This window comes from Anastrepha obliqua, chromosome 6 (genome assembly GCF_027943255.1).
Source record: "Anastrepha obliqua isolate idAnaObli1 chromosome 6, idAnaObli1_1.0, whole genome shotgun sequence".
Classification (NCBI taxonomy): domain Eukaryota; kingdom Metazoa; phylum Arthropoda; class Insecta; order Diptera; family Tephritidae; genus Anastrepha; species Anastrepha obliqua.
In genome coordinates, this window is record NC_072897.1 from 47,796,532 (window position 1) to 47,821,600 (window position 25,069).

Genomic DNA, 25,069 nt, shown 5'->3' on the forward strand with positions numbered 1-25,069 from the left:
GAGTTGTATTGCGCGTGGGGGCTCCTTACCGTTGATGTATTTTTGGTGGTGGTAGTTTGACGTTCCGGCAGTGAGGGCGGTATCGCCGTTGAGGCAGGGGCCACCTGAGGGCGGGAGCAACACGTGGCCACATACCTTGTGGACCACTCCCTATGAGTCTTAAGGCCTGAGCAGGTCTTAAGATGGCACCACTCGTTGCACTTATTACACCTAACCGAGGTGGAGTTAGGGTGGAGCCGTTTGTGGCAGATGCAGCAGTAATACTTCTGGTCCAGGGTTGGGTTCGACGACAGCCCTGAAGAAAAGTATTTGGAGCAAACGTGCTGCAATGAGTTGCTCCTGTGACGAAAGATTGGTGGTGGGATACGGTACACTGGCCAGGGCTAGTTTACTGGGGCGGCAGCCCTTGGTCGGGAAAAACCCGAGTCATTCCGGTAACGTAGAACCGGCTGCCATGGGAATGCTTCTATGTTTTCTTTACAGTTGCTTACGTTATGCACAGCCTAAAGTTGAGTTTATTTTGCTTTATTGTGTTATTTAATTGAGAAAGAAGTTGTTATTTTGGTCATTATATATTTATATAAGTAATAAATAAAAATTATAATACTTACCGTTAGACTATTTTTTCAGAGTAAATACTCAGTTTAAAGAAACTTGGTGCGACTTGCTTGGCATAAGCACAGCACTGTATATGTTACAAAAAAAAACGGCTTTTTAATTTAAAATATATATTTTTGCAAATACTAAAAATTTCGATTAAAAATCGGGCGAGTTTTATAATATGAATTATGAACCACATATAAAATTATAAAATAAAATTTTTATAAAAAAACTAAATTTTTCGCCAAGGTCACTTATAAATTTTACAATAGTAGACAATTTTCTTAAATAATATGAATTACGAACTATAAAAGTACAAGACGCAAATACGGTCGTAAAAAACCTAATTTTTAAGCTTTTCCTGGGGGTTTTATAGCGACCCTAGAAGATTGGGACTTTCATCGTTATAATGCTGTGACCGTCTTCTTTCTATTTGCCGTGGTGAATGGTGCCACGCCCTCTCCCCTTCAGTCCCTCATCCAAATATATCGATATAGTAATGGAAAGTTTAGCTAATTTGTCGCCAACAGCACTTATAAATTTTCACAAATAGTTTGAATTACAAAACTTAAGTTAAATGCTTGCTGGGTTAAGAATTGCTTTATACATTTCTCTTCAACGATATTTCAGTACAAGGTTCAAATACGGTCATAAAAAACTTAATTTTTAAGCTTTTTCTGTTTTTGTTCCAAATTTTGGGGAAATTTGGGTGCCCATGAAATAAAAAAAGGGTTTTTTAAGGGGGGTAGAGGGGGTATTCTACTTTCTAAAAGTTAAAACCTCGCCGGTCGCGCGGTTATAGTTTTTAAGTTATTTGATTCCAAATTTTGTAAAATTTACCAAGAATTCCCCTATTCCCCCCAGACATCTTATAAAAAAACAATGAAAAACATTTTAGAAGATAATAAATGAATAAAAATACAAAATTTTACAGTTTATTTTTGTATTATATACGTATAGGCATATATATATGTACATATATACATCAATCTTCTATATATATAAAAATTCAGCCGTTTTTCGCGTTGTGATGAACTTTACGGAGAATGGCTCAACCGATTTTAACCAAGCTGTGCCACATTGAAGAGGCACATGTGAAGAAGGTTTGTGTTTTGAAATTTTAAGAATCGGATACCAGGGTCTCGAGAAATAGGCCAAAACGTGGACCCGGGTAACCCTAGGATGTGTTTGTACAATATGGGTAGCAAATGGGAGCTGTTGGTGAATGCTTTAGTACAGAGTATTTTTCATACCGTTCCGTGACTAGGGTCTCGAGATAGAGACCAAAACGTGGACCCTAGAATGTGTTTGTACAATATGGATATCAAATGAAAGCTGTTGGCGAATGCTTCAAATGAAAGCTGTTGATAAGTGCTTTAATACGGGGTAATTTTCATACATATTGATGACTAGGGTCTGGAAATATATGCCAAAACGTGGACCCGCCGTGTCTTTGCACCGAATTAAATCAAACTTACACACATTGTTAAGTAAGTATTGAAAATGGGTTTCGTAAAGTTTGGTTGTAATTCGGAACACCGGCAACGCGTACAGCGATCTTTTGAACCAGCCATAATGCCGTTTACTTTTTTAACGCTTGGGGCGGAACTGAACTGTCAAAGTGACAGTGTGAGTTACAATGTGTCAATATTTCTTTCTGATTTGGACGCCATAAGGAGAAGACGTAAGTGCGAAGTGTAAACATTTTTTGTGAATTTTTTTGGAGTGGATTTTGGAACAGTGAATAATTTGTTACGAAATTTGAGAATTTAATGTGAAATCCGAATGTTAAAATGAAATTATGTTTTGTTGATTTATTTTCGGTTGATATGCGATAAGCTACGATACACCATGAGTGAAAAAAATGTTAAAAAAAATGAAAAAACAAAGGAAATTGTTAAAGGATGCAAAAGAAGAGCACAAAAAAATGCCTAACTTTGATGAAAAAAATAATAGTCTTATCATGCAAATTGTCAACAATTTTCAGAAGAAAAGAGATGATTTAAGAAAATCACAACGAAATAAAATAATCCTGACCATGTGGACTTGGGCTTTTAAACACATATGCATCGGAAATATAATCCACAAAATTAAAAAAAAAAAACATGTTTTAAAATCTCAGAATACCATAATTACAATCATGTTTATTACAGTACAAATGCCAAGACAATCACGTAATCATATTGGTCGTTCGACAAATAATAATAGGCGCATGAGAAATGCCCGGAATAACGCGACATCAGAAGAACGTCAAGAACAAAATGAAGTAGTCAAACGATTGATGAATAATGTTATCCAAGCAACTATTTTAATTGGCAAATTCAAGAATGAAGACGTTCTAATACCAAGAATTCCAATGATTCCACCTGAATTGCCATTAGAATTCAAGCGTTTGCAACTGCCCATTCGTTTAGCATTTGCAATAACTATCAATAAATCACAAGGGCAAACTTTAGAAATATGCGGGATGAATTTAGAAGAACCAGTATTCACCCATGGCCAACTATACGTTATCTGTTCACGTGTTGGGAAGCCAACAACATTATATATTTACTCAAAAACAAATAGAAAAACAAAAAATATTGTTTATGCCAAAGCGCTTGAATAAAGAATAAAGAAATAAATAATATGAAAACCATATCTTTTCTGTTCTAAGCCATATCTATTCTATTTTAGTGTGCCCAGCGAAGCGGGCCGGGTTTGCTAGTATAGGTATATACAAAAGAAAGTCATGTTACACTATTTATAACTCGAGAACGGCTGAACCGATTTGGCTGAAAATTGGTGGAGAGGTAGCTTAGAACCAAGAGACGGACATAGGATACTTTTTATCCCATTCGAGCGCATTCCCGTGAAGTCACTATAAAATGTGGTATAACAAAAACGCATCTGATATGGAATAACAAAACGCAAATGACAGCTAAGCGTAATTTTGTCTATAGTTAAGTAGAAAATTTGATAATATAAATTTTGTCAGAAATATATAATCACAGTAGTTTGTATTCTCTTTGAATCATCATTATCAACGTCGCGACCAAAACGATCGAATCTTTCCCGACAAAGCCGTAATGCAAGAAGGATACGAAACATTGCTAATAAAACGACTGAAGAAGCACAAGGAATTGCCCGTGAAGAGCACCGCGTTAGTATGGCTCAACTTCGTGCTTCTCAATCACAAGAGCAAAGCGAGGCAGCCCGTGAAACGGCTCGGTTGGCAATGCGAAATCGTCGAGCGAATGACAGAGATCAACAAGTAGATCATTTTCGACGCACAAGAAGAGAATTATCAAGTGCTGATTTGAATCGAGCAGCGTTTCGATATGATTGCAACACTGATTACTATTTGCTTCCAGCGTTTGCATTGGGCCAATGAACGTTGTTTGCGAGTATTGTGGCGCATTGAAGTTTTCGGGAGAAACGCCCGGATTGTGCTGCCTTAGTGGAAGAGTGAAATTGACATTATTGACTCCGCCACATGAGCCATTGCATTCATTGCTTTGTGGCGAAACACCAGAATCAAGTCATTTTCTTGTAAACACTCAAAAATACAATGGTTGTTTCCAAATGACCTCATTTGGGGCAGACACTATCGAAGAACGAGGATTTAATCCGACATTAAAGGTATTTATTGATTTGTTTTTGAAGTTACTATAATTATTTACGTATTATGTTTGCTGAGTATCAAAAAAAGTGTTTATAAATAAAAAATACTGACTTTGCTTTTTATAGATACAAGGACAGATTCACTATCGAATTGGATCATTGCAATCTCTCGAAGATGCACAGCATAAATTTTTACAAATACTTCACGGGCAGCATGGAAGAACAACTTGATCGACGTCAAGGGATCAATGCAGCAATGAAAAGAGCAATTCTTAAAGATCTGCAGCAACTACTTCATGAACATCATGCGTTGGTCAGGCTGTTCAAGAGTGCTTTGGAACGCATGCCAAATGATGACTACAAAGTCGTGATCAGAGCAGATAAACGACCGCCTGGAACACACGAACGCACATTTAACGCTCCAACAATAGATGAAGTTGCCATGTTGTTGTTGTTGTAGCAGCATAAATATTCCTCGTGCATATACGAGGAATGCTGCTGAAGTGACAGTCCTTGGCCGAATATAATTCCGGGTCGTTCCGGTTACGTAAAACTGTCTGTCGTGGGAACGATGAAGTTGCCATCCTGATTGTTGGTGAAAACTTGGAAAAACGCGATATCGTGCTTACACGTCGTGATACCGGGCAACTGCAACAAATATCTGAAACACATCGTTCATATGACACGTTGCAGTACCCGCTGATGTTTCGGCAAGGAGAAGATGGATATTATTTTAATATTAAAATGATAAATCCATTGAATGGTGAGTATCAATATCATAGTTCAACATGACATACATTTTACATTCTTTGATTTTAGTTTGCAATAAAAGACCAATTACACTGCTTATTACCAGGAAAATATAAGGGGTTGTTTGTATAGATCAAACTGAACAAATGACTGGCAACCGATTTATAATCATTTATCTTCACCCTTTCATAATTATGCTAAAAATTTACATAGGTACAAAATGTTCGATCAAATTTTGCGTAAAGCTAAACAAAACGAGTACCGAAACCATTGGGCTACTCAAGGAGGCTTACGGGGACCAATCTCCGTCCAGTGCTCAGGTAAAACGGTGGTCCAAGTCGTTAAAGGAAGGCCGGGAAGACGTCGAAGACGAGCAGCGATCTGGAAGGTCTTCCACGACGCAAACAGACGAAGATGTGAACCGGGTTCGTGAATTTTTGAACATTGACCGTCGTGCTAGTCTACGTGAGATCAGTGAAGAGTTAAATTTAACTTACAAAGAAGTGCGCCTTCGGACTTCTTCTTGTTCCCGCGCCTCTATTGAGGAGATCCAAAAAACTGTGACAGCCGAATCGAACGTGATTCCGGCGGATGAGTTTAAGAAATGTTTCCTGCAGTGGAAGGACCGCTACCAGCGGTGTATTGACGCTCAAGGTTCCTATTTTGAAGAATATTAGTTGTATAAGCCAAAAGGTTCAATAAAACTGCTTAAAAAAATAAGGCTCATTACTTTTCAATCAAACCCTGTATTCAATCGAATGGCAAAAACGAGGCCTGCCCTGCACACATTCTTATTTGGTTAGTGGAAATAATTCAAACAGACCAAATAGATGATATCGTATGTGCCGAGATTCCCGATCACGAAGCCGATCCAGACCTACATGATGTTGTAATTACAAGTATGATTCATGGACCGTGTGGCGCCATCAATCCCCAATCACCTTGCATGGTCGACGGCAAGTATATTCGCATTCCCTATTCACGAACGTCATCTTACTGTTGTGCATTTGGCGGTTCATTTGAAGAATGGTCAACGAGTATATATCACGGCTTCGAATGTTGTTCAACGTGCTGAAACACCTCCAGCGACAACATTGACCAGTTTCTTTGTGATACGCCAAATCGACCCGTTTGCACGAACTTTGCTTTACTCGGAGATGCCACGTTATTACACTTGGAGTGCTTCATCGAAGAATTTTCAGTGACGGAAGCAAGGTGATACGGTTCCTGGTTATCCGGATGTACGTTCTACTGATGCTCTTGGTCGTATGTATAAAGTTCATTCAAAGAATGATGAATGCTTCTATTTGCGGTTGTTGCTGGTAAATGTGCGTGGGCCAACGTCATTTGAGTCACTACGGACTGTTAATGGTATAATATTCCCAACATATCGTGCTGCATGTGAAGAACTCAATTTACTAGAAAACGATACCCATTGACGACAATCGTTGAAGCCATTATCTCTGTATCTCCAAGTCAGATACGCACATTATTTGCTATCATCATTTCAACATGCCTTCCATCGAACCATTTAACCTATGGCATAAATACAAGGATAATATGACAGAAGATATTTTACATCAAATTCGTGTCAGTTCCATAAATCCGGATCTTCAGATGAATGAGGAGATACATAATCGGGCTTTACTCTTCATCGAAGACATGTTCGGTAGTTTATTATGAGGGGTAGTTTATTAGTCAGGTTAGGAATGCCAGCGCCAAATCGTGAAATGAATGACGCATTTAATCGAGAGTTGGAACGGGAACGTGAATATGATCAATAAGAATTAGATTTAGTAGTTCAAACGAATGTACCACTGTTGAATCGCCAACAAAAAGAAGTTTATGATACCTTAATGAAGGCAATTCATGATGGAAATGGTGGTTTTTATTTCCTTGATGTCCCTGGTGGAACTGGTAAGACATTCCTCATAACCAATAATTTTAGCCACTGTTCGTGCGAGATCCAGCATTGCCCTTGCAGTTGCTTCTTCTGAAATATCAGCCACATTGTTAGAAGGATGCCGTACGGCTCATTCAGCATTAAAATTGCCATTAAATCTTCAAAAAATTGAAGAACATGTAATATTTCAAAAAACTCAGCAATGGCCAAAATTTTATCAGCATCGAAAATCATCATCGGGACGAATGCACAATGGCGCATAAACGTGAATTAGAAGCACTTAGCCGAACATTGAAAGATATACGCAATGACTCGAAATGTTGTGTAGGCGCAATGATTTTACTGTCCGGCGACTTCCGCCAAACACTGCCAGAAATTCCAAGATCAACGGCTGCTGACGAAATAAACGCTTGCCTCAAATCATCGAATCTTTGGCGCTATGTGAAGAAACTTCAGCTGGCAACAAACATGAGAGTTGCATTTCTTAATGATACTTTCTCTGAGCAATTACTGACTATCGGTAATGGTCGAGTACCTGTCGACGAATCGAGCGGATTGATTTAATTGCCTCAGAATTTCTGTAACTTTGACTCATCGGAAGACGAACTTATCGATAAAGCATTCCCAAACATCATTAATAACTACAAAAATAATGAATGGTTGAGTGAGCGAGAAATTTTAGCGGCTCAGAATACAGATGTATGTGACTACATATTTCAAAATGATATCATTGGAACAATGCATTCATTCAAATCCATTGACTGTGTAACAAATGAAGATGAAGCGACCAATTGAATTTCTAAACTCCTTGGATGTGCCTGGCTTACCACCGCACAATTTACGCCTAAAAGTTGGCTCCGTAGTAATCATGCTTCGAAACATAAGCCCACCAAAACTTTGCAACGGTACGCGTTTGGTGGTAAATAAATTGATGAACAATGTGATTTACGCGACGATACTCAAACGAAAATCCGAAGGTGAAGAAGTTCTCATTCCGAGGATCCCAACCGATCTTCCGCTTGAGTTTAAAAGACTTCAATTTCCATTTACATTACCATTAACAAATCACAGTCAATCCTTGAAAGTTTGTGGTCTGAATCTAGAAAATCAATGTTTCTCACATGGTCAATTATATGTGGCATGTTCACGGGTCGGAAAACCATCTGCGTTGTTTGTTCTTGCACCTGATAAAACAAAAAATGTTGTGTATCACAAGGTGCTTAACTGAAGAGTCCAATCTATCAAAGCTTCATTGAAATACTTGATTAATAAAAAAATTAACTTAATAAAATCAAAAATCTGCTTTTTTATTGCCTCTAGGGCGGAACAAAGTTCGCCGGGTCAGCTAGTTACTATATATATATATAGGTATATTTATGGATTGTATATACAGTGCACTCGCGGTAACTCGAATAGCCGCTAAGTCGAACGACGTGCTAACTCGAACACATTTTTTCCCCTATTGACTAGTTTGTAACTCGAACAATATTAAAGCGCTATAACTCGAACAAAAAAACACATTTATTTGTACACACATTCTTTTCAAACATGTACATTTTGTACATACATACATATGTAATAGTATATGTATATAAATTATATGTATACTAGTGTATTGTCCATATGAATATTTCGACGTTAATATCCCGTTAGTTTTCTGGGAACAACATCTTGCATTGACCAAATTGCTTTAAATTTGTCATTTGTAGTGTATCAGTGCATGTGAGTAATGGATCGTAAAAGGTTGAAGTGTTTAACATTAAAAGAGAGGGCTGAAGTCCTTAACAAAATTAAACGTGGATGTAGTGTTACTTCTCTAGCGAAGGAATATGGGGTAGCCAAGTCCACCATAAGTCTTATAAAAAAGAAAGACAAGGCAATTTTGAAAGCAGTAAACAACACGATTTTGGGTCCTGGGAAGAGGAGAACTTTAAAAGCTTCTGAGTTTCCTAAAATGAAAGCCGCTTTATACAAATGGTTTCTGTCCCAAAGAAAAAAGAATTACCCAATAAGTGGACTCATCTTGAAAGAACATAACATGAAAAACATAATTTACAGGTCGAATTTACGCTTTATGATGTTAACAAATGGAATGATGGTGCCGAATTTACCGACACAGAAGTAATAATTGAAACTAGTGATTCTGAGTCTGAGTTTAACAACACAACTGAGACATGTGAGCGGATATCATCTGAGGAGGCAGTTAGCTCTATCAATAAGGTAATTCAGTGGGCCACAACTGAACAAGTAAGCCCCGCAAAGGTTAACACTCTTCAACATTGCTGCAGGCAAGAAAAGACAAACACATTACAACTTTCTTTTCGGCCTAACTTTTCTGTTAAAGCTGACTTTTTTTGTGTAACTGACACAAAGACTGCCAAATATTTGATGAAAAATATTGAAACGAATTAATTATTTTAAACATATTCATGTTCATATCCATATGTAAATAAATAAATAAATTTAATTGAAAAAAATCGATATCGATGACTGTTTTTTTAACATAGCACACTCAATTGATAAGTCGAACAAATTCGATAAATCGAACAGCGCCTGTTTTAATTAGTTCGAGTTATCGCGAGTGCACTGTATATACATATATATATTAAGGCTTGATTTTTAGTAAATAGGCATTTTGAGGATTTGTTGTAATTGCAAAGTGAACGGACGTGTTGCTGAGGTGTTCCTGCTTTAACTGCAAAATAAACTCTGATAGCAACATTTTAAAATCTACAAACCCGACGGGCAGCCGGCTGAGGTGGTGCGATAACAACGGCGCTAGCTGCTGCTGCTGTCCAGTTTCTCATCGTGCAATTTGCCGAAATTGAACTATTGAAATATTCCTATTTATTTCAAAAGCGCGCATATTGTAAGTAAACAACAAAAAAAACTTGCTAATTTGCATTCCACACTGAACAATCAGCTGACTCTGTCGCACATATACAAATTTAAAGTCCACACTAAACAATCAGCTGACTTTGTCCCACAAATAGTGGGTTAGCGATCGACCTCTAATAGGCGCATTTTGGTGTTGCCAGATATTTATAATTAACTAAATTATGAAAAGTTTCCGAACTCCTCCACCAGGAGGTGGATTCACTAATTCAAACCAATATGAAACATTAATTAAACAAGCTAAAAAACTGGAAGATATGGAAAAATGTTGTATCGAATTAAAAAATGAAATAGCTCTACTCAAAGCAGAAAACCAAAATCTGAAATCGAATAAAACAATTTCCAAAAAACACGAAATAAATAAAGCGTACGAAACAGATGAAGATGAACTTGCCCGCGAAACGGACTGGATATTAAAAAAGAGACCCAGTAAGAAAAGGAAGGCTGAATTATCACCGGAATTATTACCTGAAGCCCTAGGGCCTACTATCTCGAAGGATCTACCCGACGCGCTCGGCGATCAACCAGAAAAGAGGGTTCCACGGCCCCCACCAATAATGATATCGGAAGAATGCGAATACCAAAAAATCTATAGTATTGCCAAAAAAGAGACAAAAAAATCGTTCTCTATTAAACTTCTCAACAATAACGTATACAAAATTAATGCATCAGACTCCGATGATTATAGAAAATTAACGAAAACGTTATCTACCATGAATCTTTCATGGTACTCATACGAAAATAAGCAATCTCGACCTATTAAAGTGATGGTGAAAAATTTGCATCACTCAAACGATGCAAAAGCAATAGTCGCTGATCTGCAAAACCAAGGATTAAAGGCCACAAACGCCGTCAATAAATTAAAGTGGAAATCAAAAGAACCCTTAGATATGTTTCTTCTCACCTTTGATGAAAGTGAAAGCATTAAAAAAATTTATGAAATAAAAACTATTCTGCACTCCGTAGTTAAGATTGAGGCTGTGAAACAATCGAAACTAATTCCTCAATGTAAATCATGCCAGTCTTATGGTCATACGCAAAATTATTGCGGCAAACAGCCAAGGTGCGTCAAATGCACTGGAAAACACAAAACAATGGATTGCAATAAGCCTGTACAAGTACAACCAAAATGCTGCAATTGTGGTGAAGCTCACCCAGCTAGTTATAGAGGCTGTGTTGTTGCTAAGGAGTTGCAAAAGATACGAGATCAAAGATCCGGTAGCAAAAAAAGCGATATCAAAAATAAAGATATTAATACAAAAAAACCAGCTATAAAACCCACCGAAAGCAATCCAAAAATATCTGCACGTAATCCCACTCTTCAAAAAACTACATCAATAACTAATGGAGCAACATACTGCCAAATAGTAAAAGGGAATGATCATTCGGAAGATACAAATATTTTGCATCAAATCCTAGAGAAATTAACTAAACAAAATAAGTTCACGCTAGCACTTGAAAAGCGGCCACTAAAACTTGAAGCAATTTTTGCTCAAGCCCAATGACCAATCTTTTTAAAATTATGCTATGGAATGCAAACGGCTTAATGAAGCATCAAAATGATCTTGAAATAATCCTCAATTCTGAAAAAAATCGACATCTGTTTGATTTCGGAAACTCATTTTACCAAGGAATCATATTTTAGTTTACCAAATTTTGTGACATACCATACAATACATCCAAATAACTGCGCACGTGGAGGTGCTGCAATCATTATAAAAAAAAGCATAAAACATTTTGAAGACGGTAGACTCTCTACAAATGAATTTCAAGCGATAACCATTTCGATTAATTGCGGTAAAAATTTATCACTTACAGCGGTCTATAGCCCTCCCAGACATAAGATCACATGTGATCAATACCTGCGGCTAATCAATAACCATAAACATGGATTCATAATGGGCGGGGATTTTAACGCTAAGCATACCCATTGGGGGTCGAGAATTATCACAACAAAAGGCAGAGAATTATACAAGGCGCTCCAAAGTACTGGATGCAGCACACTTTCTACTGGAGCACCAACGTATTGGCCAACAGATCCACAGAAGATTCCTGATCTTATAGACTTCTTCATAACAAGAAATTTTTCTTCAGAATATATGCACATAGAAAGTGGACTAGATCTAAACTCGGACCATTCTCCAATATACTTAACAATACATAAAAGTGTAATTACCCGGGAACCACAATTTACATTATCGAATAAACACACTGACTGGGATTACTTTAGAAAGATACTGTCGGATGATAAAGACAATCCAGAAATAAATAGTAATGAGGTTCTTGACGATGAAGTATTGAACTTGTCAAACAGCATACAACGCGCAGCGTGGCGCAGTACCCCAGCTACAAGAACTATCTCAGCGGGACATAAGTACACTAGAGAAATAAAAGAAATGGTTAGAGAAAAACGCAAAGCACGCCGACGATGGCAGCAATCCAGATCCCCACCTGATAAAATAACTTTAAATAAAATAACAAAAGAACTCTCTAAAAAGATAAAGGCTTTTAAAAACCGCTCTCATAGTGACTACCTAAAAAGGCTAACAAATGAACGCAGCACCGATTACTCACTTTGGAAATGCGTGAAAAGATTTTCACAACCAGCTATACAATATCCACCAATAAGAAAAACAGATACCACATGGGCAAAAACCAATTTAGAGAAAGCGAATACTTTCTCTGAATACCTTGAAAATATCTTCAAGCCATACGACGTATCAAGAGCGGCTGAAATGGAATCAAGGTACCTTAAAGATCACGACGAAATTCCTCCAGTAATGGATTCTGAATTATATGAGGAAATAAAAAAAATAAAATCCAAAAAGGCACCTGGCTTTGACCTCATCACCGGGGAAATCTTAAAACAACTCCCACCAATTACTCTAATGAAATTAACCAAAATTATGAATGCTATCTTCAGATTGAAACACATCCCTATATACTGGAAAACTGCCGAGGTGATCATGGTCAACAAGCCAGGAAAGCCAGCACACGACGTCTCATCATATCGACCTATATCCCTCCTACCCATTTTGTCAAAACTATTGGAAAAACTACTTGCCAAACGCCTTAACAATATTATTGAGCAGAGGAATCTGATACCAGCGCATCAATTTGGCTTTCGCCCAAAACATTCGACAATCGATCAAGTTCACAGGCTAACTCAAGTTATAGAAAATGCCTTCGAAAAGAAAAAAGTGTGCTCAGCTGTCTTCCTAGATGTATCTAAGGCTTTCGATAAGGTATGTCACGATGGCCTTCTCAACAAAATAAGAGAGCTATTACCAATTCAATATTATAACATTTTAAAATCCTATCTATCCGATCGTTTTTTCCGAATTAAATACGACGACACGTATTCTGACCTGAAAGAAATTAAAGCTGGTGTCCCACAGGGTAGCGTTCTGGGGCCCATCCTTTATCTAGTTTTCACATCCGATTTGCCTACCGATCAGAACTGCGTGATAGCAACGTTTGCAGACGACACCGCTATCTTGTCAGTTGGAAATACACAAATTGAGTCAACTGCAAATCTTCAAAAACATTTAAACAGAATATATGAGTGGACAGTTACTTGGCGAATAAAACTAAATGAAACCAAATCCGTTCATATTGATTTTACGTACAATAAAATCAGATATCTCCCACTATATATAAATGGAGTGCAAATCCCATATCATAACACGGCTGAATACCTGGGTATGACTCTTGACACTAAACTGAGATGGAGTTCTCACGTAAAGAAGAAAAGAGAAGAACTCGATATTAAATTCAGAAACATGTATTGGCTTATGGGTAAAACATCTGCTTTATCCATGTACAATAAAGTACTTCTCTACAAGCAAATACTTAAACCAATTTGGACGTATGGGATACAACTATGGGGTTGCTCAAGCTCCAGCAACATACTTCAAATTCAAAGGTTCCAGAATAAAGTTTTGCGATGCGCTACTAACGCGCCCTGGTATGTACGCATCAGCGATCTCGAACGCGATCTCGGCATAGAACCAGTTGCCGTCGTAATTAAAAAAATGCCCTATCTCATATAAATAGGCTATCTCACCATGTCAACAGCGAAGCCTCAGCCCTCACTGACCAACATAAATGGTTTGTAAGGCTGAAACGCAAAAAGCCGCACCACCTCGTGCAGTAATCAACTCCTTTGCAAGTTTTGTGCAAAGCACCATCATATTAATTGTATCATTCAAAAACCGAAGAAAATTGTTCGTTAGTTTATTTTTGTTAACTAGTTACAATAAAAATGAATACAAAAAAAAAAAAAAAATTTGAGTTTGCGGATTTGTATTTGATGGGTGCATTTAGATTTTGTGTTCAAACAAAAAAAGGTTTTTGAAGTGAAAACTTCTTTAGAATCGTTGGGAGTGATTTGAGAAAAAGTGAAACGCAAAAGCGACACTCTTGGCTACGAAGCGTTATATTATATGTTGATATAAACGAAGCGACGAACTAAATAACTTTTAGGCCAGCGCCGACAGCATGGTGCGGTAGCCGAGCGACTAGCAATGTGAGCTTCCGATCCAAAATCCTTGGTTCGAATCACAAGAAAAAAATTTTTTTTATACAGTTATTTTATTTTATTTTATGATATGTTTATGAGGAGCTTTTTTTCATGGCAGAAATACACTCGGTGTTTTGCCATTGCCTGCTAAGGGGTGAGCGCTATTAGAAAAATAGTTTTCCTTAATTTTGGTGTTTTCACCGAGATTCGAACTGACGTTCTCTCTGTGAATTCTGAATAGTAGTCATGCACCAACCCATTCGGCTACGGCGTTTGTTTAATTTTACTGATGCAAAAATGAGGGAAAATATTTGAATAAAGTTTGCTTACTGTTTACACATTTTCCAAAGGTGACGAAGAACCAAAAAAAAAAGTCGATTTTCAAACAAATACGAGTGCATATGTGTTTGTAACATTCAAAAAAATGTAATTGTGTTAGAGTTTCGGTCACGCAGGTTTTGCTGGGGACGCTCATAATAGCAACCGCGTGTGTATTTTTATATTCGTAAATATTTTCATTTTTAAATATTTACCGCAATTATGCCGAAAAATAATGCAGAAAAGTGTCGTGAATATCGACAGAAAAAAAAATCAATAAATAGCATCACGGAATTCATTCACGAAAATTTAATAAAGTATACACCAGAAGTATCGCGGTTACTTAGAAAAGATTACGATAAAGTTCCAATGATTTTAAGTGTCGATTTTAACGTAAATTTTGCATTGGACACAGCGGTTCCTTCAATTGACTTTCTCAATACAACATTCAATTTAAAAATGTGTAACAATCGCACTGAATCGACAACACGATCAAAAACAACAATTGACGCGGGATTTCAAAGATATGTTGACAACATCGAAACCAAAGCATTTGTATCATATTTTAGCTATCATACAACATTCAATTTAAAAATGTGTAACAATCGCACTGAATCGACAACACGATCAAAAACAACAATTGACGCGGTATTTCAAAGATATGTTGACAACATCGAAACCAAAGCATTTGTATCATATTTTAGCTATCATAAGCCACTCGTATCATTTGTTGAAATTGAAAACATTGAGGATGAATAATAATAAAATGAAGAAAATAAAATATGAACTTTATAGCAATATTATAATGAACCTATAATTAGCTTGCTCCTAATGCTGCTTTCGTCTCATAATCTCTCAGTTTGTTTTACGGAAGGTTTCACTTCTATCGCGTCTAACCGTTAGACTGGTATTTTTTTATTAATATTTCATACATATTGTTGAGTTCAGTTTAGTATTAGTTTAAAATACTTTAATGTTTTTTCAACTCATGTTATTCGATATAATTTTCTGTGAACATAAGGAGCTTTTGTTTGAAATAATTGTGTATATATAGGGAATAGTTTGTAATAAAATTGTGAGAAAAAATTGTAATTTCGAAGCTGAACCAACAGACTTTTTGAATTGAAAAAAAAAAAAGGACTTTTGCCGCAACATTCCCGCAATATATTAAGGATTCTCCACGCAACATTCCCGCAACATATTAAGGATTCTCCACGCAACATTCCCGCAGGATATTAAGGATTCTCCACGCAACATATTTAGGATTCTCCACGCAACATTTTGGTCCTTCGAGCCGGATCTTTTCATCGCTTCAATCAACTTGGTCCTATCGCAACATTAAACATTGTTTATTCTCCCCGCATCATTTTTGGTCCTTCAAATCTACAAGGACAAGAAAAATGTCGAGCTCAGTAAAAACACGCGACTCTGCACTTAACGCCATTAAGCGGTATATGGCTAAGAGTGTGGACGATGCCTTTACGATGGATGCAGAAAGCATAAAAAGTTATATGCAACTGCTCAGTGAACAATGGACTCGCTTTAATAGCGCTCAAGATGCGGTCGAAATTTCTTGTGGAAGTGAAAATGTAGATATTGAAGAAAGTGTGCGAATTCAAGCTGAGACGTGGTACTCTACGGCTTTAGCAAATTTCAATCGCGTACAGAAGTGTCGTGCCGAAGCGCAACCCGCGTCCGTGTCAACGCCTGTGTCTGCAGCAATACGGCTGCCAAAGATGGAGCTGCCTAAATTCTCTGGGGACTCCACTGAGTGGATCGGTTTTTTTGACGCATTTTCTGCCTTGGTCGACTGTAATGCCGCATTGTCAAATGGTCAAAAACTTCACTATCTTCGTAGTTGTTTAAGGGGTGACGCGTAAAAAATCATAAGTGGGTTAAAAATATGTGATGTTAATTATGAAGAAGCTTGGGACCTACTAAAATCGCGTAATAAGGTCATGCGCGTTATAGTTGAAGGACATTTTAGAGCTATGGCCAACGTAAAGAGGGCAGCTAGTGATACCGCCGACGCAATTAAGGGAGTGATCGACGCCTTCCAGCAACATATACGCGAGCTTAAGGCTTTGGGACGCCCAGTGGAATTTTGGGACGATTGGCTAGTGTACGAACTAGTCAATAAATTAGACTTCGAGACACGAAAGCAATGGGAGCTATCACTCGTCACTGATGAGCCTCCGACATTCGAACAGCTGTTCACGTTTTTAGAAGTTAGATGTCGTTCTCTATCAATGCTATCATCGTCAACGGTATTATTGACAGCTAAGTGTAAAGCCGCATCGGTGTGTAAGTCTACGAATGTGTTTCACACAGTGCAAGATCAGAACAGCACGGGCTGTACATTTTGTAACGGGCCACACAAAATATACAGTTGTGAAAAATTTCGGGACCTTGACGCAAACGGTAAATCGAAATGTGTGAGAGAATCGCGCGTGTGTATGAACTGCTAGAGTTCAGGCCATTATAAGGCAAAGTGTAACAGCACATCTGCATGCAGGATTTGCCATCAACGCCATCACACGCTGTTGCATAATACTGCCGCTACAACTAACGCTACAAGCGTTGCTCATTTCGTCAACAGCGCCTCTCTTAGGCCTTTCTTCCCCGCCGCAGACGTCATGCATCAAACGAACGCAACCGTTTTATCCGCTTACGGTCCTTCCACAGACACCGCTGCTGCCTGAACGTCTTCACATTTGAATGCCAATCCCAACCAGCCTCGTCCAAGAGAAAGAACTGTGCTGTTGGCGACCGCCTTAGTCAAGGTACGCGATTGCTCTGGTCATTGGCAACCCGCTCGCTTGCTGTTTGATTCTGGTTCGCATGCTTCCTTCGTAACCGAGTCATGTGTACAACGCTTGGGATTACCGCGAAGAGGGTCCGCAATATTGATTTCTGGAATTGGTTCCTCCCAAGGGATACGCTCTAGAGGTGAAGTATTACTTTCATTATCATCTCATTTTCATCAGCCCTATGCTTTACTGTTGACGCATTGATTCTGCCTAAAATCCCAAGCGATTTGCCAACACAGCCCTTGAAGGTTTCGGCGAGGCCGCACATACAAGATCTATTTTTAGCCGATCAGCACTTCATGAAACCCGGGCGTATCGATATCTTGGTCGGAATGGACGTCATGGGACAGCTCCTCTGCTCGGAGATTCGTAAGGGTCCACCCGGTACGCCCATGGCTCAACGAACGGTTTTCGGTTGGACGTTGTTTGGAAATGTCGATGGATCCGAATCCAATTCGCTCGGATTACAGTCTCTGCATTGTGAAGTTCGTTTAGATCGGGCGCTCACTAGACTTTGGGATTTAGAAGAAGCCCCGAAAAAGGCCCACCTCACCTACGAAGAACGCTATTGTGAAGAATTTTTCGAAAAAACGCACAGAAGGTCACCATCACCGGGAATTCGTTGAACGATGCATTATTTGTTGGTCCCCAATTGCAACCTGATTTATATTCAATTTTAACACGTTTCAGAACGCATCGCTACTCAGTAACCGCGGACATTGCGAAAATGTACCGCCAAATATGCATGTCCACGAAAAACCTCGATCTACAACGCATTGTCTGGCGTCGTGGCCCGACGTCCTACTTAGCCGGTAAATCGCTGCAACAAACCGCAAAATATTCGTCACACATTTGTGAGAAGGCTGCTGCCGTCATCCATAAGGACTTTTACATGGATGATCTCCTCACTGGTGCGTCTTCTAAAGAAGAGCTGCTATGTTTACAACGAAACGTCTCCGAAATACTGAAGGAAGGGGGCTTTGAACTTCGAAAATGGGCGTCTAGTTGTGCGGAACTTTTTGAAAATGTTTCGAATGCATCGGAAAATATATCACACTACCTAGTCGATAGTAAAGATATCCATGCCTTGGGCCTGATATGGAATACAGAGGTGGACTACTTCACGTTCTCAGTTAATCTGAATCAACCACCCACTATTTTAACGAAGAGAACATTCTTGTCTGATGCTAGCACGCTTTTCGACCTACTGGGTCTGCTCGCTCTAGCGACCATAAGATCAAAGATGTGGTTTCAGGAGATCTGGCGTATGAGTGTCGGTTGGGATGACGTTCTTCCAGACTGCATCCCAGCACAGTGGCGACAACATCGCTCGGAATTACTACTGCTATCAAGTTTAAAGATAACTCGCTGGTTTGGCTCAGGAGCAGGTGAGTCGTTCACTGAGCTACATATTTTCGCTGACGCTTCCGAACGCGCTTACGCTGCCGTAATGTACGCGCGCACAGTACACAACAACGGCAGTATTACTGTCGTGCTGATTTCGTCGAAGACTAAGGTAGCACCACTTAAAACAAACCCTGCCACGCTTAGAATTGTGCACTGCACATCTTGCTGCTAAATTGGCGCGAAGCGTGTTACATAGCTGGGGTGATCTCCGCTATCCGATCTATGCCTGGACTGACTCAACTATTACATTGGCATGGCTTCAGGCGCATCCTAGTAAGTGGATAACTTTCGTTGCCAATCGCATAAAAAAAGTATTTGCGCTGAAACTGCCATAAAAGTTCTACGTGAAGCTGGATACCATGGTAGAGTCGCCCGAAGAGAGCCTTTCATTTCTCTTGTGAACAGACGTAAACGCATTCAGTTTGCTAATGAGTACATAAATAAGCCTCCCGAGTTCTGGAAAAAAGTAATATTTTCAGACGAAAGTAAATTTTGTATATTCTGAATAAAAGGTCGTCAAATTGTTTGGCGAAAACCTGGAACTGCTCTTGAAAAGCAAAATCTTGTTGGCACGGTTAAGCACGGAGGTGGCGGGGTTATGGTTTGGGGCTGCATGGCGGCATATGGGGTGGGTCAGTTAGAATTTATTGATTCGACTATGGATAAATGGGGATACTTGAACATACTAAACGGAATTTAAAGCAAAGTGCAGAAAATCTCGGCTTATCAAGAACATTTTGGTTTCAACAAGATAACGACCCGAAGCACACAGCCGTGATCGTTAAGCTTTGGCTCTTGTACAACTCCCCAAAACAGCTTAAAACACTTACCGAAACGACCCGGATTTATATCCGGCCAAGGACTGTCACTCCAGCAGCATTCCCGTATGTAAGTATGGGGAATGTTTATGCTGCTACAACAACAACAACAGCTTAAAACACCGCCACAGTCCCCAGATATTAACCCCATCGAGCATCTGTGAGATCTATTGGAAAAAAGAATTCGCCAGCAAGTGATTACTAGCAAAGAGGTTTCTCGGAGTGTCATGCAGGCAGAATGGAGGACTATGAATAAGTTCGTGCGGTTTTTTTCGAAATTTGAAACTTTATTGACGTAAAATGGTTACAAATTTAATATTCAAAGTATTGTCCATCGCTTACTACTACTTTTTCCCATCTTTCTGGCAATTCACGGATTCCCTTTGTGAAAAATTCGGTCGGTTTTGCCGCAATCCACGAATCGATCCATTTTTTGACTTCATCGTAATTACGGAAGTGCTGGTCAGCCAGGCCATGTTGCATCGATCGGAAGAGATAGTAATCGGATGGCGCAAGGTCTGGACTATACGGCGGGTGGGGTAGGACATCCCATTTGAGCGTTTCTAAGTATGTTTTGACCACTTGTGCAACATGTGGCCGAGCATTGTCATGTTGCAAAATAACTTTGTCGTGTCTATCGGCGTATTGCGGCCGTTTTTCTCACAGTGCTCGGCTCAAACGCATCAATTGTCGTCGGTAGACATCCCCCGTAATCGTTTCATTCGGTTTCAGTAGCTCATAATACACAACACCCAGCTGGTCCCACCAGATACACAGCATAACCTTCAGGCCATGAATATTCTGCGCCGACGTCGATGTTGAAGCATGGCCAGGGTATCCATACGTTGCCCGACGTTTTGGATTGTCGTAATGGACCCACTTTTCATCGCCAGTCACAATTCGATGCAAAAAACCCTTTCTTTTGTGCCGTTGAAGCAGTTGTTCGCATGCCATAAAACGGCGTTCAACGTCTCTTGGCTTCAATTCATACGGCACCCAATGGCCTACCTTTCGGATCATTCCCATGGCTTTTAAACGTTTGGAAATGGTTGATTGATCAACTCCCAAAGTTTTTGCAACCTCTTCTTGCGTTTGAGCCGGATCTTGATCGAGCAATTCCTCCAATTCGGTATCCATGAACTTTGGCGGCGCACCCTCGCGTTCTTCGTCTTCCAAGCCAAAATCACCACTTTTAAAGCGTGCAAACCACTTCTGGCACGTTCGCTCAGCTAGAGCATGCTCACCATAAACTTCCACCAAGATACGATGACTTTCGGCTGCTTTTTTCTTCATATTAAAGAATTCCCCGCAAAAACACATTATTTGGCACGAAATTCGACATTTTCAAGTGTGGTAAAAATATTGTTGTTTACGCTTCAAATAAAAAACTTATACTGACGTTTGTGCCTTACGACAGTAGCTCTCCAATGAATGTTTGGAAATGTGGATCGATGGAATAATAATCAAGTTACGCCATCTGTTGTAAAACCGCACGAACTTATTCATAGTCCATTAGCAGCAGAGGGAACAGAGAAACTAGTAAGTTCAATGCCAAATAGGCTGGGTGAAGTCCTGAAGCAACGTGGATATCCAACTAAATATTAGATTTAATTTTTGCATATAGCATATCATGTTTTTGTATTAGGCTTTAAGACTGAACGCAGACTTTATGGTTGTTGTTGTTGTAGCAATATCTTCGCCCTGCCAGAGTAGTGTAATTACCGGTCGTCTTCGTCTAGCTCATTTAACGGCAGGCCCAGGAAACTAGCTGTTTCGACGGGTTGGGTCCAGAGGGAGAGAGGTGTTAGATGAGTCGGTTTGATGGGGCATGTGAAGAGGTGGTTAGTGTCGTGCGGGGTACCTTCACATGCAGGACATATGTTTAGTATGTCGGGGTCGATTCTGGGTAGGTAGGAGTTTAACCTGCTACAATATCCAGAACGTAATTGTGCCAAGATTACGCGGGACTCTCGAGGAAGCTGGAGCTCTTCGTCTGCAATGGGTGGTGGTTGGACTCCGATAACGGCATTCGGGGGTCGGGAGCTTAGGAAGGTGGTAAGTGTCTCCCGATGAATGTCGTTGATAGCCTGTCTGTATACTGTCTGATCCTGGAGAGGTCTGTCCGTTTTGTCCTGGATCTCGTCCACGTAGTTGAGGAAGTGTCTCCTGATGTGCCTGGGAGGTGGCTCAGGCTCGAGCAGGTGTCTGCATGGGTGAGGCCTAGGGTGACACCCAAGCAGAAACTGCTTGCCGAGCATTTTTTGTGCTCCTTAACAGGGAGCATGTGAGCCTCGTCATGCAGGTGTTGAATTGGGGACATCAGGAGACATCCTGTCGCGGTCCTAATGGCAGTATTTTGGCAGGTCTGGAGCTTCGTCCACTGCGAATCACTGGTTCCAGGTGACCAGACAGGCGCGGCATAGTTGAGAACCGGTCGGCCTATTGCTTTGAAAGTCGACAGCAACATTTCTTTGTCTTACCCCAAGTGCTGCCGGCGAGCGACTTGAGGACCTTGTTGCGATTCTGTACTCTCGTTGCAATAGCGGTTGTCTGCGCTGGGAAGGAGAGCAAACTGTCAAAGGTGACTCCCAAAATTCTGGGGTTATTTACCGTCGGTATTGGGGTATCATCGACGTGCACCTGAAGTTGCAGCTTGACCTCCTTTATCCAGGTGGTAAAAAGGGTCGCCGTGGATTTAGTGGGAGAAAGTTTTAAGTTTCTCGCAGTGAAGAAGCGAGAAAGGCGGGCGAGGTAGTCGTTTACTTTGGAGCATAGGCCATCAATGTCATTGCCCGACGCCATTATCGTACAGTCGTCGGCGTATGAGACCAGTGAGACTCCCTCTGGTGGCTGGGGGGGGGTTCGAAATATAGAAATTAAAAAGCAAGGGTAAAAGGACACCACCCGGCGGTACTCCTTGCGTTATTTCTCTCTGTTTTGAAGTTTGGTCTCGAAATATCACCGACGAGTGACGACCACTCAGGTAGTTCGCGGTCCACCTCTTCAGTCGACTGTAAAATGTCATCTAGTAGCGTGGCGTGGCTGACTGTATCGAAAGCCTTTTGTAGGTCCAACGCTACTAGGACAGTCCTCTCGCAGGGGCGGTTTTGGTTTAGTCCACGGTTTATCTGGGCGTTTATGGCGGTGAGTGCAGTGGTGGTGCTATGCACTCTTTGTTGTTGTTGTTGCAGCATAAACATTCCCCATACTTACCTATGGGGAATGCTGCTGGAGTGGCAATCCTTGGCCGGAATAAATCCGGGCCGTTTCGTTAACGTAGAATCGACTGCACTCGTCGGAAACCGTGCTGATATGGGGCTGGGGCCAGGTGTTTCGTGAAGAGTGGGAGTAGGAGGGCTTCAAGTGTCTTCACTACTGGTGAAAGGAGAGTTTAGAGATTCCCCTTGGTTGGCGGGTTTCCCAGGTTTCAGTAGTGGGACCAGTCTCCGTGCTTTCCACTTGTCAGGGCTGATGAGAGTGGAGAAGGACGAATTGAAAACCCTAGTGGGGGCGTCGTCGTTTACAGTGCTGAACGTCGAATCGTCTATCTGCTCTGCCAATAGTTGTCCCCTACGATCATTTGGCAGGCTTGAATGCGCGTTAAAGTCACCTACTACCAATCGGTTTTCTCCCCTGATGAGCACACCAATATTAGGGAGATATCCTGCCGGTCAGCAGGTGACAGGGGGTACGTAAATATTAAATATTTCGAGCTCGGCATCGCCTGACCGGGCAGCTATACCTTGACATTCTAAGGTGCTGTCCCTGCGGTCGATGCCTTCATCGATGAGACGATACTGCACTGAATGGTGTACTATGAACGCTAGGCCACCACTGTTGTCTCGCTCGCGGTCCTTTCTGTGCACATTGTAGCCGTCCCTGGTAATCAGCGGGGAGCTAGCGTGCAGTTTTGTCTCCTGGACCACAGCTATCTTGATTCGGAACCGGCTCATGAAGTCGACTATTTCGTCAATCTTGCTCGTAAGTCCGTTGCAGTTTAGTTGCAAAAGCTTGAAGCTACGCGGGAGAAGTGTCGTAACTCGGGGGGTGAGGGATGCGTGATGTTGTCTGCGTTGGTTCTGCTGTGCGTTCCGCAAAATGGGTTGTGGCCTGATGTTGACTGATGGCCGCGCCACTGGTGGCGGTTGCGGGTGCAGAGCTCTGCAGCAGGGGGCAACGTAGTCGCGTGTCCACTCACGGGTGGTGTGCAGGCCGGAGCACCTCCGAAAATGGCACCAGCCACTGCAGGAATTGCATTGGACAGTTGTCAAGTTCCGAGGAACTACGGTCTGACACACGGAGCAGACTGTGCGGGGGATCATGAGCTGCTGGTTTGTCCCCGCACTGGGGTAGGAGCAGGAGGGTTGTGGGTTAGAGAGGGAGTTGTGTTGCTCGTGGGGGCTCCTTACCGTTGAGGTGTTGTTGGTGGCGGCAGTGTGATGTGCCGGCACTGAGGGCAGTGTAGCCGTAGAGGCGGGGGCCGCCTGTGAGCGGGAGCAACACGTGGCCACATACCTTGTGGACCACTCCCAGTGTGTCTTACGGCCTGAGCGGGTCTGAAGATGGCACGAAACGTTGCACTGATTACACCTAACCGAGGTGGAGTTCGGGTGGAGCCGTTTGTGGCAGATGCAGCAGTAGAATACCTCTGGTCCGGGGTTGGGTTCGACGCCAGCCCGGAAGAGAAGTATTTGGAGCAAACTGGCTGCAATGAGTTGCTCCTGTGACGAAAGATTGGGGGTAGGATACGGTACACTAGGCAGGGCTAGTATACTGGCGCGGCAGCCCTTGGTCGGGAAAAACCCGAGTCATTCCGGAACGTAGAACCGGCTGCCATGGGAATGACAGACTTTATGGTCGCTTTATTTACTTGTTAGAGCCATTATTCACCGTTATCTAAAAACTTATGTGAGGAATCTTGAAATTTATTTTTGATTTTGACAGTCAAACATATAATAAACATATAAATATATACAAATTTATAAATATTATAAAATCAGCTTGTGTATTTCATTCACTAAAAAGTTATTGTAGGGTGAACGCAGAAGGCTCCGACTCCATGTGTTCTCCCCTCACTTGTTTTGAGAGAAATATTACGAATTTTTCAATGAAATTCACAGGAGATGTTCATTTCGTGCTTATTTTGCTAAAACTAGCACCAACACTATTCTGTTAATAATAGTTTTTAAGTTATTTGTTGATAAAGTTTGTCTTTTACCTTCACCAAATTTTGATAGAATAAGTGCATTTATTACATTTATTTTAATAAATATTGAAACTATATTAACATACACACACGTTTTTAACTCTTTTTATTTATTTATACCACAAATTAACCATTTATATTGCATTTTTAAGTTGCTAACTCCAAATATGCCAGCTAAATTTACAATAACTGAAAAGCATGGCTGAATGGAGTGCTGCCAGAAGCAAAAAATAAAAA

At 40.6% G+C, this 25,069-nt stretch overlaps 2 protein-coding genes across 2 annotated transcripts; both read left to right on the top strand.

The window, feature by feature from the left end:
- The first annotated feature begins 15,991 nt into the window (after nucleotides 1-15,991).
- LOC129250479 (uncharacterized) lies at nucleotides 15,992-16,471 on the top strand. The gene has a single exon (XM_054890104.1). The coding sequence runs from the start codon at nucleotides 15,992-15,994 to the stop codon at nucleotides 16,469-16,471; it is 480 nt and encodes a 159-aa protein (XP_054746079.1).
- A 111-nt stretch (nucleotides 16,472-16,582) lies between these two features.
- On the top strand, nucleotides 16,583-18,980 carry LOC129250480 (uncharacterized). Its single transcript, XM_054890105.1, has 2 exons — nucleotides 16,583-16,809; nucleotides 18,092-18,980. The coding sequence occupies exons 1-2, from the start codon at nucleotides 16,583-16,585 to the stop codon at nucleotides 18,978-18,980; spliced, it is 1,116 nt and encodes a 371-aa protein (XP_054746080.1).
- The last annotated feature ends 6,089 nt before the right edge of the window (nucleotides 18,981-25,069 follow it).

Excerpts from the sequence above, each read along its gene's own strand:
- LOC129250479 (XM_054890104.1), top strand. The coding sequence starts at position 15,992 with ATGTCGAGCTCAGTAAAAACACGCGACTCTGCACTTAACGCCATTAAG.
- LOC129250480 (XM_054890105.1), top strand. The coding sequence starts at position 16,583 with ATGGCCAACGTAAAGAGGGCAGCTAGTGATACCGCCGACGCAATTAAG. Across the intron at positions 16,810-18,091 it reads ACATTCGAACAGCTGTTCAC|AACGCATCGCTACTCAGTAA; the intron begins GTTTTTAGAAGT and ends AACACGTTTCAG.